The sequence below is a fragment of the Pelobates fuscus genome, chromosome 9, assembly GCF_036172605.1.
Source record: "Pelobates fuscus isolate aPelFus1 chromosome 9, aPelFus1.pri, whole genome shotgun sequence".
NCBI lineage: Eukaryota > Metazoa > Chordata > Amphibia > Anura > Pelobatidae > Pelobates > Pelobates fuscus.
In genome coordinates this window covers 24,355,445-24,368,908 of record NC_086325.1, presented here as the reverse complement: position 1 = coordinate 24,368,908, position 13,464 = coordinate 24,355,445, and the positions used below count along the sequence as shown (strand labels likewise).

General features: G+C 38.2%; 1 protein-coding gene across 8 annotated transcripts in view; it reads left to right on the top strand.

Annotated features, from left to right (window-relative positions):
* The window catches only part of COL11A2 (collagen type XI alpha 2 chain), a 123,917-nt gene that overhangs the window by 64,150 nt on the left and 46,303 nt on the right, over positions 1-13,464 (top strand). For all 8 annotated transcript variants that reach the window (XM_063431544.1, XM_063431538.1, XM_063431537.1 and 5 more), the window contains 17 exons: positions 484-537; positions 716-769; positions 867-920; positions 2,152-2,205; positions 2,296-2,340; positions 4,959-5,012; positions 5,105-5,149; positions 5,253-5,351; positions 5,436-5,489; positions 6,998-7,042; positions 7,780-7,833; positions 8,092-8,136; positions 8,549-8,602; positions 8,783-8,890; positions 8,977-9,030; positions 9,117-9,170; positions 10,684-10,728. In XM_063431544.1, the coding sequence (XP_063287614.1) occupies positions 484-537; positions 716-769; positions 867-920; positions 2,152-2,205; positions 2,296-2,340; positions 4,959-5,012; positions 5,105-5,149; positions 5,253-5,351; positions 5,436-5,489; positions 6,998-7,042; positions 7,780-7,833; positions 8,092-8,136; positions 8,549-8,602; positions 8,783-8,890; positions 8,977-9,030; positions 9,117-9,170; positions 10,684-10,728 (972 nt within the window). The remainder of the gene's footprint in view (positions 1-483; positions 538-715; positions 770-866; positions 921-2,151; positions 2,206-2,295; positions 2,341-4,958; positions 5,013-5,104; positions 5,150-5,252; positions 5,352-5,435; positions 5,490-6,997; positions 7,043-7,779; positions 7,834-8,091; positions 8,137-8,548; positions 8,603-8,782; positions 8,891-8,976; positions 9,031-9,116; positions 9,171-10,683; positions 10,729-13,464) is intronic.

Genomic DNA, 13,464 nt, shown 5'->3' with positions numbered 1-13,464 from the left:
CTCTAATTACAGTGTTCGGGTCACTTAATATTTCATAAACGGTACATTAAAAGCATAGTGTTGAGAGTGCTGGGCTTGATGTCAGCGATGGCTGCTGAGTATTATGTGAGATGAAGTCCCCAGTTCCAGTGACCAAATAATACACACGCATACGAAACATGTATTGGGACACTATCCTCGCACTGTTTGCCTCGCCTGGCTGCCCCAGCTCCACACAAACATGGCACGATGAAACACTTGGCTACCTGCTGGTTAATTAATGTTCTATGGAATGTTAGATCCCAGTATAGATTCTGCCAACCCACCCTGCTATTCCGTTACTTTTAAATATAGTGCGTAAAATCATATTGCGTAAATTTATACCGGTAAATTATTACCACAGTGCACGTTGTAACATTATGTTAATTATTGTTTTATACAGCTATATTTACATATTGTATTATGGTGATATAAGGGTATGTTTTTCATTTTTACACGTTTCAGGGTATAAGAGGACCACAGGGATTGGCGGGCCCTCCAGGAAAAGCAGGGAGAAGAGTAAGGATTACCATTTTATCTTCCTATTTTATTTCACTTTTGGTTTCATCCACTTTTCCAAATCATTTTATTTTCCTTTTTTATTTCATCCTTCATTCTTCTTTTAATTGCTTCCTTTGTTTTCTGTGGTTTTCACTTTACCATCTCCTTACTTAATATGACCTATTATTTCTTCCAGGGCCGCTCGGGTGCTGATGGAGCTCGTGGTCTTCCTGGTGAATTTGGGATGAAGGTATGTAAACCCTTAATTTCTGACACCTCTCAAACCATGTCAGGTCATGCTCTGTCTATCATGCTAATCCAACTGAAACCAACTGTTTTTGTTTTAGGGAGATCGAGGTTTTGATGGTCTACCTGGACTTCCTGGCGAGAAAGGACACAGGGTCAGTCAGCCGAAATTAATTTTTATGTTCTTCCTAACCAACAATTCACACTTTCACAGCACTCCATTCCTGTAAACTAATTTCCAACTTTTTTTTACATCAATTCATTGCTAAACCCATTGGAGAAAGCTATGTTTTTATAAACTGTACCTATAAATAGTTGAAAGTTTACAGAATATGGAATTCTGGAACATCGTCTACAATCTTGAGTCAGTCCTGCTACAGGGTTGGGCAAATGGTAGATTCCCAAATGTTGTGGAACTATAGCTGCCACGATGCTTACACAGCCGCCATGGAAACAGCAGTTCAACAACATCTGGGGATCTACCGTTTTCCCAATCCTATCATACTATAACAAATATTTATCTAAATCTCCCCTTTTTTTATTACAACAAAATGTCCAAGCCAAGTATCTTCCACTGGTTACATCTGCACCATCAGGGTACCCAATTACCAAACCTAGTGCCATTCATCCTAAAATGTGTTACCCAATGAAATCTATTGTAGTATTGTTCCATATCTCTTACACATGGCGGCTCCACAATATTGTGCCATCCAGTGACACCCTATAGAATATAAACTTAATGGACACTCCATATAAAACACTTAAATAGTCACCAATGCTGTGACAGAAACACAACTGATGGGGATGAAAAAAAGTAGCATTTTTTTTTTCAGTGAGAGAAGGAAAAGCCAGTACGAGTGAAAAAAGTGACACGAAAAAGAGTAAAGAATGATAGGAAACCCTATGATACTGTGTATCAGGAGTGATTACATAATATTAGAAACATGAGATGGAGCAAATGTATCAGACACAGAGTAAAGACTAGAGAGTGAAGTATGAGTCTGTCCTCACATCCTCACACTAAGGTAACCAACAATTACAATTTGTAGAAAAGAACCCAAATGACCAACAGCTAAACTTCGACACGTTCGAGGGGCAGACTCAAACAGATAAAATAATGATTAACAGTATCAGATCATTAAACCGGACTAGTGGGTAAATCTCGTTATTTAAAGTATGGTACACACAGAAAGCACACATATTAATTAGCATTTACCATCCCCATAATCCTTCAAACAGTGCTGACCATTAAGCTGTCATGGTCTTAGCCCAATTTGTAATAGAATTTGCCATGTCTCTGATACCATTTGGGGTGTTTGTGATAACCTACTCTCATGAGTCTTCTTTCATTTTTCTAAATGACACAAAGTATTTTGTCTACTGCAGGGTGACACCGGTGTTCAGGGACCCCTAGGTGGACCTGGAGAAGATGGTGAGAGGGTAAGTAACTGCATTGAAACTTGGTATCACATTTTGGAACCTAAACTTCTATGTTGGATTAATAACCCTCTCCTCTTTTTCTGATCATAGGGAGGAGATGGAGATGTTGGACCCCGTGGACTTCCCGGAGAGCCAGTAAGGAATTCTTCTTGTCTTAGCACTAAAGCCCACAGAGGGTATAACGTGCCTATACACAGATAACAACCAATATAATAGAGGACAATGTTATCTATGTAGTGTATTTGTAGCACACAGCTTTCCTTAAGTCGTGTTTTATAATCATGGGTAAAAGCAAGTGGGAAGGGTTTTTAACCCCTTAAGGACCAAACTTCTGGAATAAAAGGGAATCATGACATGTCACACATGTCATGTGTCCTTAAGGGGTTAAAGGGCCCCAGTCTACCGTTACACTGTACAGGTTCTGCCATAATACCCTGTTTTTGTATTTATATTTGGGTCGATGTTTCTGAGTATGAGATAGGTGTAAATATTTATGGGAACCTCCCATCCATTCTTAACATGATCTGTTCCATGCACTTATTGTGGGAACTGCTCACCCTTTTTCCTCATAATGTTTGTGCCACTTTGTGTAAAATTGCCAGCAGCAGAAAGTGATAACGTACTATTGGGACAAGAAAAACTTATCCACAGGATGGATAATCATGCTTACACCCAAATCCATTTGTTAACGATATGCAGCACTGCAAATGATCAATCAAGCGGTGGCAGACACTGTGTTTAATGTATCTAAATTCTGCCAGTAATATGAACTGTCTGTGTGGACACATGTTGGTAGCAATTGGGGGCTTTAATAAAAAGGCTGTACAAATTCTGTAAACTGTCACTATGGTAACTATGGAATTCCCTGCTGATTACATTGGTTTCTGTAGTGATTATCCTACTTAAAGAACTTTACCCACATGTGTGTTAAAGGTGATTTAATAAATATAACACCATCGTGCTGTATAGTTACATTAAAGGACCACTATAGTGTCAGGAAAACATACTGGCACTATAGGGTCTCTAGGTCCCCCCCCACCCTCAGGGCCCCCCTCCCGCTGGGCTCTAGGGGGTGTTTACCTGTTTTCCCCCGCCGGGGACTCTTCTCCTCCTTTTTGCCGTCATCAGCTGAATGCGCATACGCGGCAAGAGCCGCGCGCACATTCAGGCAGTCCATAGGAAAGCATTCTCAATGCTTTCCTATGGGCGCCGGCATCTTCTCACTGTGAAAATCACAGTGAGAAGTGCGGAAGCGCTTCTAGCGGCTGTCAATGAGACAGGTTCTCTGAAAATGCTATGTTTACAGCAAAATGGGTTAAACCTAGATGGACCTGGCACCCAGACCACTTCATTAAGCTGAAGTGGTCTGGGTGCCTATAGTGGTCCTTTAACATTTAAGGTTTTCATTAGTAAATGTCATTGTTCAGACATCCCTACTGTGGGACTAACCATGACTGTGGTAGCATAGAACTACCCGTATTACAGTGCTGACAGAGGAGATATGCAAACATTGAGTTAGTAACGCACATTGTATTCAGGGTGACGATATTTCGCTTGTTATTTGGTGAAATTGTTAAGTGAAATCGTTGATTTTATAAGTAAGCCTATTTAAAGTGACAGTATAGTAAGTATAAATATTAGTCACTTTAGATAAACAAATTAGCCATTATATATAGTTATATAGGTTTAATCAAGAATTAACAAGGGAATTGCAAATTATTGGTCAAAGCATATAACCTGGAAAAAATGACAAGTTATGGATTATTCCAATCCAACTAATGAAACCAAATTTTTGCAATTTCCTCCGCAAGTCACCATGATTGCCAGTTTAGAGAATGCATATTATAATGCTTCCCGTGGGATTTATCTATTATTATTTTTTTTACCAGTTTAATAAACATGCATGCTCACTCACAGCTGCCTACACACTCAGGAGAAGAGCAAGTTTATAGTGGCTTTTATAGATGAGATTATACGATACCTGTATATAGCTGCCTCTCCTATTATAGTATATGGGTTTTAAATTGATGTAAAGACATAAAGTTGTGCATTTAATGCATCCAACACAATTGATATGTAGAATTTATCCTTTTTTACTGATGGGGAAGATTGTGGAATGTCCCTATAAATTTTATTGCCAACGTGAAAAGTAGCATTGAGAGCAGTTAACACAATTTAACAGCCCAGGAGCTCCTGGTAATCAGAGTAATCCGTGTATCACCATGGGTAACTACACATCAGGAGTATTTTTATATTTGCAAGCCCTGTAATGACATATACAATAAACTGCTCCATATGGTTTGTGCATACGGCAGACTTGCCTGTTCAATGGCATGGATTCTGGTCTAAAGTAATGTACAGAAAAGATAGAACTGTATTAATATTGGACAGTACTGTGTTAAATGCTATCACTGAACACTCAAACAGCTTCCTCTCCTTTTAATTGCATTTCCTTACTGTGTTAAATGCACTTAGAATTAAACACAGCTTTGTTATTACTGTATTTCACTGCGATTTCTTCAAATAAACCGATACAACTAGAGGTTCCAATAGAACAAGACCAATCATTGAGCACTTTCCATCTGATTTATATACTGTTTATTTGTTTATGAGTCCTTTGGATACTAATTGTTTAGAAAGGTCCCATGGATATAATTATGTTTTTTCTTTAGTGTATTTAATGTTTTAGTTTAGTTTGTGTTATCATATTCTGGGGGTAGCTCATATGTGTGCGTTTTTGTTTTATAATTTAGGGCATTAGAGGACTTCTTGGACCCAAAGGCCCCCCTGGAATTCCTGGCCCCCCTGTGAGTATTTGCCATATATATCATAGTGGGAGTTTCGATATGCAGACCACTTACCCATATAACGTATAACCTCACATTCTTTATCTCTGCAGGGAGTAAGAGGTGGTGATGGACCTGTAGGACCAAAAGGAAACTTGGTAAGATATTCATTTGTGGATTATATTTAATTAAGAGAACTGTAATTTATAATTCAGACAGTCTATATTTGTGAATAATCTAATTTAATGCTGCATTTTAAAGGGTCCACAAGGTGAGCCTGGACCTCCTGGACAACAAGGTACTCCTGGCACGCAAGGACTTTCAGGGCCACAGGGTGCACAAGGGCCTCCAGGAGAGAAAGTAAGTAGCTGAATATGTGTTTGTTGGGTAGAAGATGCTGAAGGTTTGATATACAGATTCTTATTTCCATCTGCTTTTTTACAGGGGCCTCATGGCAAGCCTGGACTTCCTGGTATTCCTGGGTCTGATGGACCTCCTGTGAGTATGATGTGCAAATAAACTTAAATAGGGCTGTGGGCAAGGGTACATGTCAAAGTAAATTCAAAACCCAACTGAATAGTCTCCATCACAGACACCAAGGAGAGTTTAAGTCAGCATGATAATGTCTCCTCTTGGAGATGGACATTCCTTTTTTGCTTTTACACACCCCACAGCATGCTGGGAGAGTTACCATCAAACAGCCACATATGTACCTTGTATTGTAATACAGCAGAGATGATTTGGGGTTCTTAGATGTTTGTTAATGCAACAGTTCCAAACATATTTAACAAGCAAATGAAGTTCCCAAATATTCATGACTCTTGTTTTATTTATAGCGTGACAACACAGTCCACATAGAAATACTGTACGGCTGACAAACAAATAGAGGAATGCAGGATCAAGTGACGAGGGGCTAGCTCAAACTGACCTGCAGTCTAAAGGACTTGATTAAAATTATTACAGTCAATAAAAGGAATGGGAGTTTGAATAATATGACGATAATATAATGAGGAGTGGAGTGCGTGTTGCATACCATGTCTGCTAAAAACAAAGATAGGAGCAGAACATAAATGATAAAATAGGAGAACTGTCTAAATATTAAAATATAAAGTAAAATGAAAAATGTTGATCTTATACCATTAGATCCACACCAGCAACAAAATATATTGGGCGAGCGTAGGTTATATATACCCCATGATCACTTTATAAAATATGAATGTAGGGTTAGAATTAAATCCTACCTGTAGTTATTATGCCATTTTGGCACAAAGAACTGTGGTTCTACTAAAAATACCAAATGGCATTAAAAATACATAATTTTTATATTATGTATATATTTAAACGCCATGTGACCAAAACTTAAACATGTTTATTTTGGATTAACTGATTTGGATGAACCAATTTTGCTGTCATGTAGAAGTCTATTATTAAAGTGGCAGTGTCACCTCTCCTGAAAAATGAATAATTTATAACACTAGAATCTTTATGAAATACTCGTTTTGACTGTGTTTCACTGAATTTCCAAACCAGTCAAAAAAGATAAAGAGACAAAGTAGGGGCTACTTTGTCTCTATATATTTACACCTCCTGACTTTCCTAGAATCTGGGCAGAGCTACAGTGTCAATCCTGACAGCTGTCACCAGTGACAGCTGGAGAGAATTGGCTGTGTCTATGGAGGATACTACAGTCTCGCTGGATCCTCCTTAGGCCCCAATGCTTTACTCTCGCTCTTAAGGGACAGGTTCAGGTAAGTCATTCTCACCTTTACTTGCCCCTTCCCGCTACTGGATCCCCAGTGGCAATGTCATCGTCGGGGGTTTTTGCGAATTCGACAAACTCGCCAGACAGTGACAGGGCTGGTGGAACTGCTTCTATTTTATTATTAAAAAATAAACACATTATAATCTTGCCAAATGTATTTGTTAAAATAGATGTGATGTATACGACAATAACAGCATATAAGTGTGATCTTTATGATGTTGAACTTTTTCCTTTTACTTCTTAGGGTCATCCAGGTAAAGAGGGTCCAGGAGGGACCAAAGGAAACCAAGTAAGTACTATGGACAGTATTAACACGAGCATATCTCTAAATTGTGACTAGTGATCAAAGCACAATTTTCTAATAATAAATTGAACATTCCAAAGGACTTGTTTTCCACAGAGTGAGTTTCCAGAGGACTCAGTGTCCATTTAGTCTTTTTCATCCAGTGGATGACCTTTACAAAAGGTTTTATACATTTCCCATTAACCGCTGCATTCCGTTTGGTTGGTCTACACAGTTTGTTTCTATACCAGAAGTACTTGTCAGTTGTAGCGTTGTAGAAATTATAAAGGATAGATTACTAAAACAATCTGCCTTGATTTCTTATAGACACATGACCTAATTTCTTTCTTCCACCCAATGTGTGATTGATACACTTTTGGGTATGTCCCACTTCTCAGACTATACATGTTGACCCTTCAAGTATGTCCAAACTTTTAAGGTACTCATGCTGTATCTGGTCTGCCATATCTGTTTTAACTTATAAATGTCTATAACATTTGATTCATCTATCCAACTGCACATTACTCATTTACACTCTCCTAGAACACAGCTCACCCTTTCTGTTTAATGGCCCAGGAAACTCTGATTGATGTAACCCATGTAATATTTTAGTTGGCCCTCGACTCTTAGAATCGCTTCCACCCTGTGAAGACTGAGCCATACAAGACAGATATGTTGCTACTACAGACTGACCGTTTGTCATGCGTAATTTCTAACACCAGATATCTGCTTTGTCTTTATAGGGTCCCCTTGGTCCACAGGGTAACCTTGGCTATCCTGGTCCACGTGGTGCAAAGGTACTTTAAAGAAATCAACTTCTGCTTCTGTCGGAATACCTGTCGTCTACATTCTTCAATCATTGAGCATTTTATGCTTGAAACCTTATCCTTTTATTTCCAGCAATTCAAATACCCTGTTTTTGGTTCCTATATCCATCATTAACTTTATTTTTGTTCATTTATTCATTTTTGCTCTTTACTTTCTAATATCTTCTACCTACTTGCTTTTCTCTTTGACTTCATTATTGATTGATTGATGTAATTATTTATTTACAGGGAATTGATGGAATTCGTGGTTTGAAAGGACACAAAGGAGAAAAGGTACCAAAACAATGGCCCATTTTTTCTTATAAACCCAAGATTTCCCCTTCCACCATCCAAGGACAATGTCTCCTGCCCACTAAGTCTCTATGGGTACAGTGGCATCTCTTGTGCTACATAAGTGGGCACATCTATAAGAAATGCAGTCAATCACTTCTGTAACCATTTTATCAGAAGAGTCTGGGTGTAGCCTTCTATAGGAGTGTCAGGGTGTGTTGGACACGACTTTGTAGTGTGTAGTAAGTGTCTTAAGGGCAGTCTGCTTGTGCAAAAGGTGCATTTGTCTGGAACTTTTAACTTACTCTAAAAGTTACCAGCCTGTTCATAAATGTAATCCACCCTTTCAGGGATCTCTTAATATTCCATCATAAGAAGGAGCCATGTTCTTGACGTGACCTTTATTAATTGTCAGGGTGAAGACGGATTTCCAGGATTCAAAGGAGACGTGGGGGTGAAGGGTGACAAGGTGAGTCTAAAACAAACTCAAACTAATAGCACTAATTGTTCTAAATGTTAATCAAAACACCATGCACTTAATTTCTTTCTGTTATCATAGTGTATATTATGTTGTATTAAGAAAAATATAAAGTTCAAACTGTACTTGTTTCTAAAAATGTGAAGTGCCATCAACACCTTTTGCTTTTAGGGTGAAGGTGGAGTGCCAGGTTCACGAGGAGAAGATGGTTCAGAAGGTCCAAAAGGAAGATCTGGGCCCAATGGTGACCCTGGACCTCTTGGATTGACTGGTGAGAAGGTGAGCTATGGCAGCTTAGTGCATGTACACCTGTATGAAAAAACTATGGTCCATAACTTACCTGCATCTCTTCTCTCTCTCTCTAGGGCAAGTTGGGGGTACCAGGACTCCCAGGGTACCCAGGACGTCAGGGGACAAAGGTGAAGAAAAGGGCAGCAGATGACTGGTGGGAAGATCAAGCCATGCTGTGGTGGGTCATAACTTGTCCTATTTTATGTTTTTGCAGGGATCACTTGGATTTCCAGGTTTTGCTGGGGCCAATGGAGAGAAGGGAGCTCGGGTAAGGGCTATCTTATATATTTATACCATGTTTATATTTATACCGGACTCGTGCAGTATTTAATAAAGTTTCACAACGAAGTTCCATGAAAGGTGATGATTTATTTATAAGAAACTTTGTCATATGCGGCAGAGATCAGACCACATAAACAACAGAGATCAGACCACATAAACAACATAGAGATCAGACCACATAGACAACATAGAGATCAGACCACATAGACAAAATAGAGATCAGATCACATAGACAACGTAGAGATCAGACCACATAAACAACGTAGAGATCAGACCACATAAACAACGTAGAGATCAGACCACATAAACAACGTAGAGATCAGACCACATAAACAACGTAGAGATCAAACCACATAGACAACATAGAGATCAAACCACATAGACAATGTAGAGATCAGACCACATAAACAACGTAGAGATCAGACCACATAGACAACATAGAGATCAGACCACATAGACAAAATAGAGATCAGACCACATAGACAACATAGAGATCAGACCACATAGACAAAATAGAGATCAGATCACATAGACAACGTAGAGATCAGACCACATAAACAACGTAGAGATCAGATCACATAGACAACGTAGAGATCAGACCACATAAACAACGTAGAGATCAGACCACATAGACAACATAGAGATCAGACCACATAGACAATGTAGAGATCAGACCACATACACAACATAGAGATCAGACCACATAGACAACGTAGAGATAAGACCACATAAACAACGTAGAGATCAGACCACATAGACAACGTAGAGATCAGACCACATAGACAACATAGAGATCAGACCACATAGACAACGTAGAGATCAAACCACATAAACAACGTAGAGATCAGACCACATAGACAACGTAGAGATCAGACCACATAGACAACGTAGAGATCAGACCACATAGACAACGTAGAGATCAGACCACATAGACAACGTAGAGATCAGACCACATAGACAACGTAGAGATCAGACCACACATGTGTAGACAAATGTAGTGACATAAAAAGGAAATATAAAAAAGTCCTCACACAGCAAGACATAAGAAAGGGTGTGGGGGGAACAGCAGAACTATAGAGAAAAATGACGTATTTCCCTGTAGTTATTTTGTCCTCCCTTCTTATGTGTTTAGTTGTGTGGACTTTTATTATTTTTCCTTTTAATATTGCTACATTTGTCAACACCTATGTGGTCTATTCTCTGCCTTATATAACAAATACTATAATGTTATAATTCCAAGATTTATGTAAACCTTTCCTTTAGTCAGAGTAAGTTCTTTAGTTTTTATATTCAGATATAAATTCACATATATACAGCACATTATAATTAGCAGTGGCAAATAACTTTTAAGGCTTGGCTAGTAGTGTAGAACTTTTAAGCCCTGCTTCTATGTCACTTTAATAAAATATAATAAACTCCTTTCCCCCATGTTCTTATTTATTACTTTATTTCATATGTTCTAAATAGTTGTACTTTATGTTCACTGTGGTCTCTTTTAGGGTCTCTCAGGAAAATCTGGTCCAAGAGGAGAGAGGGGTCCCTCGGTAAGTGAAGCATTCTAAAGGCTGTGAGCTGTGATATTTCATAATGTCCTTGCTAAACGAGTACCCAAAATCCTTTTATTGCATGGCCCTTTTGCCTAAAAATATATTAAATATAGCCCATTACTTACACATTCATTTACTGTCCTCCCCTTTTGCTAACACTAGCATATTTAATGGTATATTGGTGTGTATTGGTGTTACCACAATCCTTCACCAACGATAAACAACGCAATGGATATTGTCTGTTCCCCCCCCCTATAGATTGAATAATCAGACTTACTGTGTCCTTCAATTAAATGTCCTGTTTAAATATCCATCAAAATAACTTTAGTATTGATCTGTTAGTTACCTGTCCTATCCAATAAATCACGGATGTAAAGTCGTTGGATCTCTGTAATTCATGGCTATTACAACATATCTCATTAAAGCAGACATTGGATTCTTAGAACATGGCCTTCACTTGGTTAATATCTGGTCTCCCATACATACAATCAAATGTTTATTTAAAAAAGTAGAAATGCTAACTTTTTATTACATATGATGAAATACAGATCTAATTAATGCATTAGTATTGTATTACATCGTCCTCACCACACATGTCAGTAATGTAGTTACATGTTTGTTATTACCTTGCTAAGTTACAGATCATAATGATGCATTCACATACTTGTTATCATATGAGTCTTTTCATACACATTACAGTAATGCAGACCACTAGCTTGTTATAACCAGGCCTCACCTTCATATACCAATAATGTAGCCACTAGCTTGTTATAACCAGGCCTCACCTTCATATACCAATAATGTAGCCACTAGCTTGTTATAACCAGGCCTCACCTTCATATACCAATAATGTAGCCACTAGCTTGTTATAATCTGACCTTATCTTCATTTACCAATAATATAGCCACTAGCTTGTTATAACCTGGCCTCACCTTCATATACCAGTAATGTAGCCACTAGTTGTTATAAACAGGCCTCACCTTCATATACCAATAATGTAGCCACTAGCTTGTTATAACCCGACCTCATCTTCATATACCAATAATGTAACCACTAGCTTGTTATAACCAGGCCTCACCTTCATATACCAATAATGTAGCCACTAGCTTGTTATAACCCGACCTCATCTTCATATACCAATTATGTAGCCACTAGCTTGTTATAACCAGGCCTCGCCTTCATATACCAGTAATGTAGCCACTAGCTTGTTATAATCTGACCTCACCTTCAAATACCAATAATGTAACCACTAGCTTGTTATAACCAGGCCTCACCTTCATATACCAGTAATGTAGCCACTAGTTGTTATAACTAGGCCTCACCTTCATATACCAATAATGTAGCCACTAGCTTGTTATAACCAGGCCTCACCTTCATAAACCAATAATGTAGCCACTAGCTTGTTATAACCAGGCCTCACCTTCATAAACCAATAATGTAGCCACTAGTTGTTATAACCAGGCCTCACCTTCATATACAAATAATGTAGCCACTAGCTTGTTATAATCTGACCTCATCTTCATATACCAATAATGTAACCACTAGCTTGTTATAACCAGGCCTCACCTTCATATACCAATAATCTAGCCTCTAGCTTGTTATAACCTGACCTCATCTTCATATACCAATAATGTAGCCACTAGCTTGTTATAACCTGACCTCATCTTCATTTACCAATTATGTAGCCACTAGCTTGTTATAACCAGGCCTCACCTTCATATACCAATAATGTAGCCACTAGCTTGTTATAATCAGGCCTCACCTTCATATACCAATAATCTAGCCTCTAGCTTGTTATAACCTGACCTCATCTTCATTTACCAATTATGTAGCCTCTAGCTTGTTATAATCTGACCTCATCTTCATTTACCAATAATGTAGCCACTAGCTTGTTATAACCGGGCCTTATCTTCGTATACCAATAATGTAGCCACTTGATTTTTATAACCGGGCCTCATCTTCATATACCAATAATGTGGCCACTAGCTTGTTGTTACCATTCCTATAGATCTCAGTAAAGCAGAAACTAGCGTATTATTGCAGGACCTTCCTTATAGATCTCAGTAAAGCAGAAATTAGCTTATTATTGCATGACCTCTGCTATAGATCTCAGTAATGCATAAATTAGTATTATTGTTGCATGACCTTCCCTATAGATCTCAGTAAAGCAGAAATTAGCTTATTATGGCATGACCTCTACTATAGATCTCAGTAAAACAGAAACTAGCTTATTATTGCATGACCTCTACTATAAATCGCAGTAAAGCAGAAATTAGCTTATTATTGCATGACCTCTACTATAGATCTCAGTAAAGCAGAAACTAGCTTAGTATTGCATGACATCTACTATAAATCTCAGTAAAGCAGAAACTAACGTATTATTGCATGGCCTTCCCTATAGATCTTGGTAAAGCAGAAATTAGCGTATTATTGCATGACCTTCCCCATAGATCTCAGTGAAGCAGTAACTAGCTTATTATTGCATGACCTCTACTATAAATCTCAGTAAAGCAGAAATTAGCTTATTATTGCATGACCTCTACTATAAATCTCAGTAAAGCAGAAACTAGCTTATTATTGCATGACCTCTACTATAAATCTCAGTAAAGCAGAAACTAGCTTATTATTGCATGACCTCTACTATAAATCTCAGTAAAGCAGAAATTAGCGTATTATTGCATGACCTTCCCTCTAGATCTCAGTGAAGCAGAAACTAGCTTATTATTGCATGAC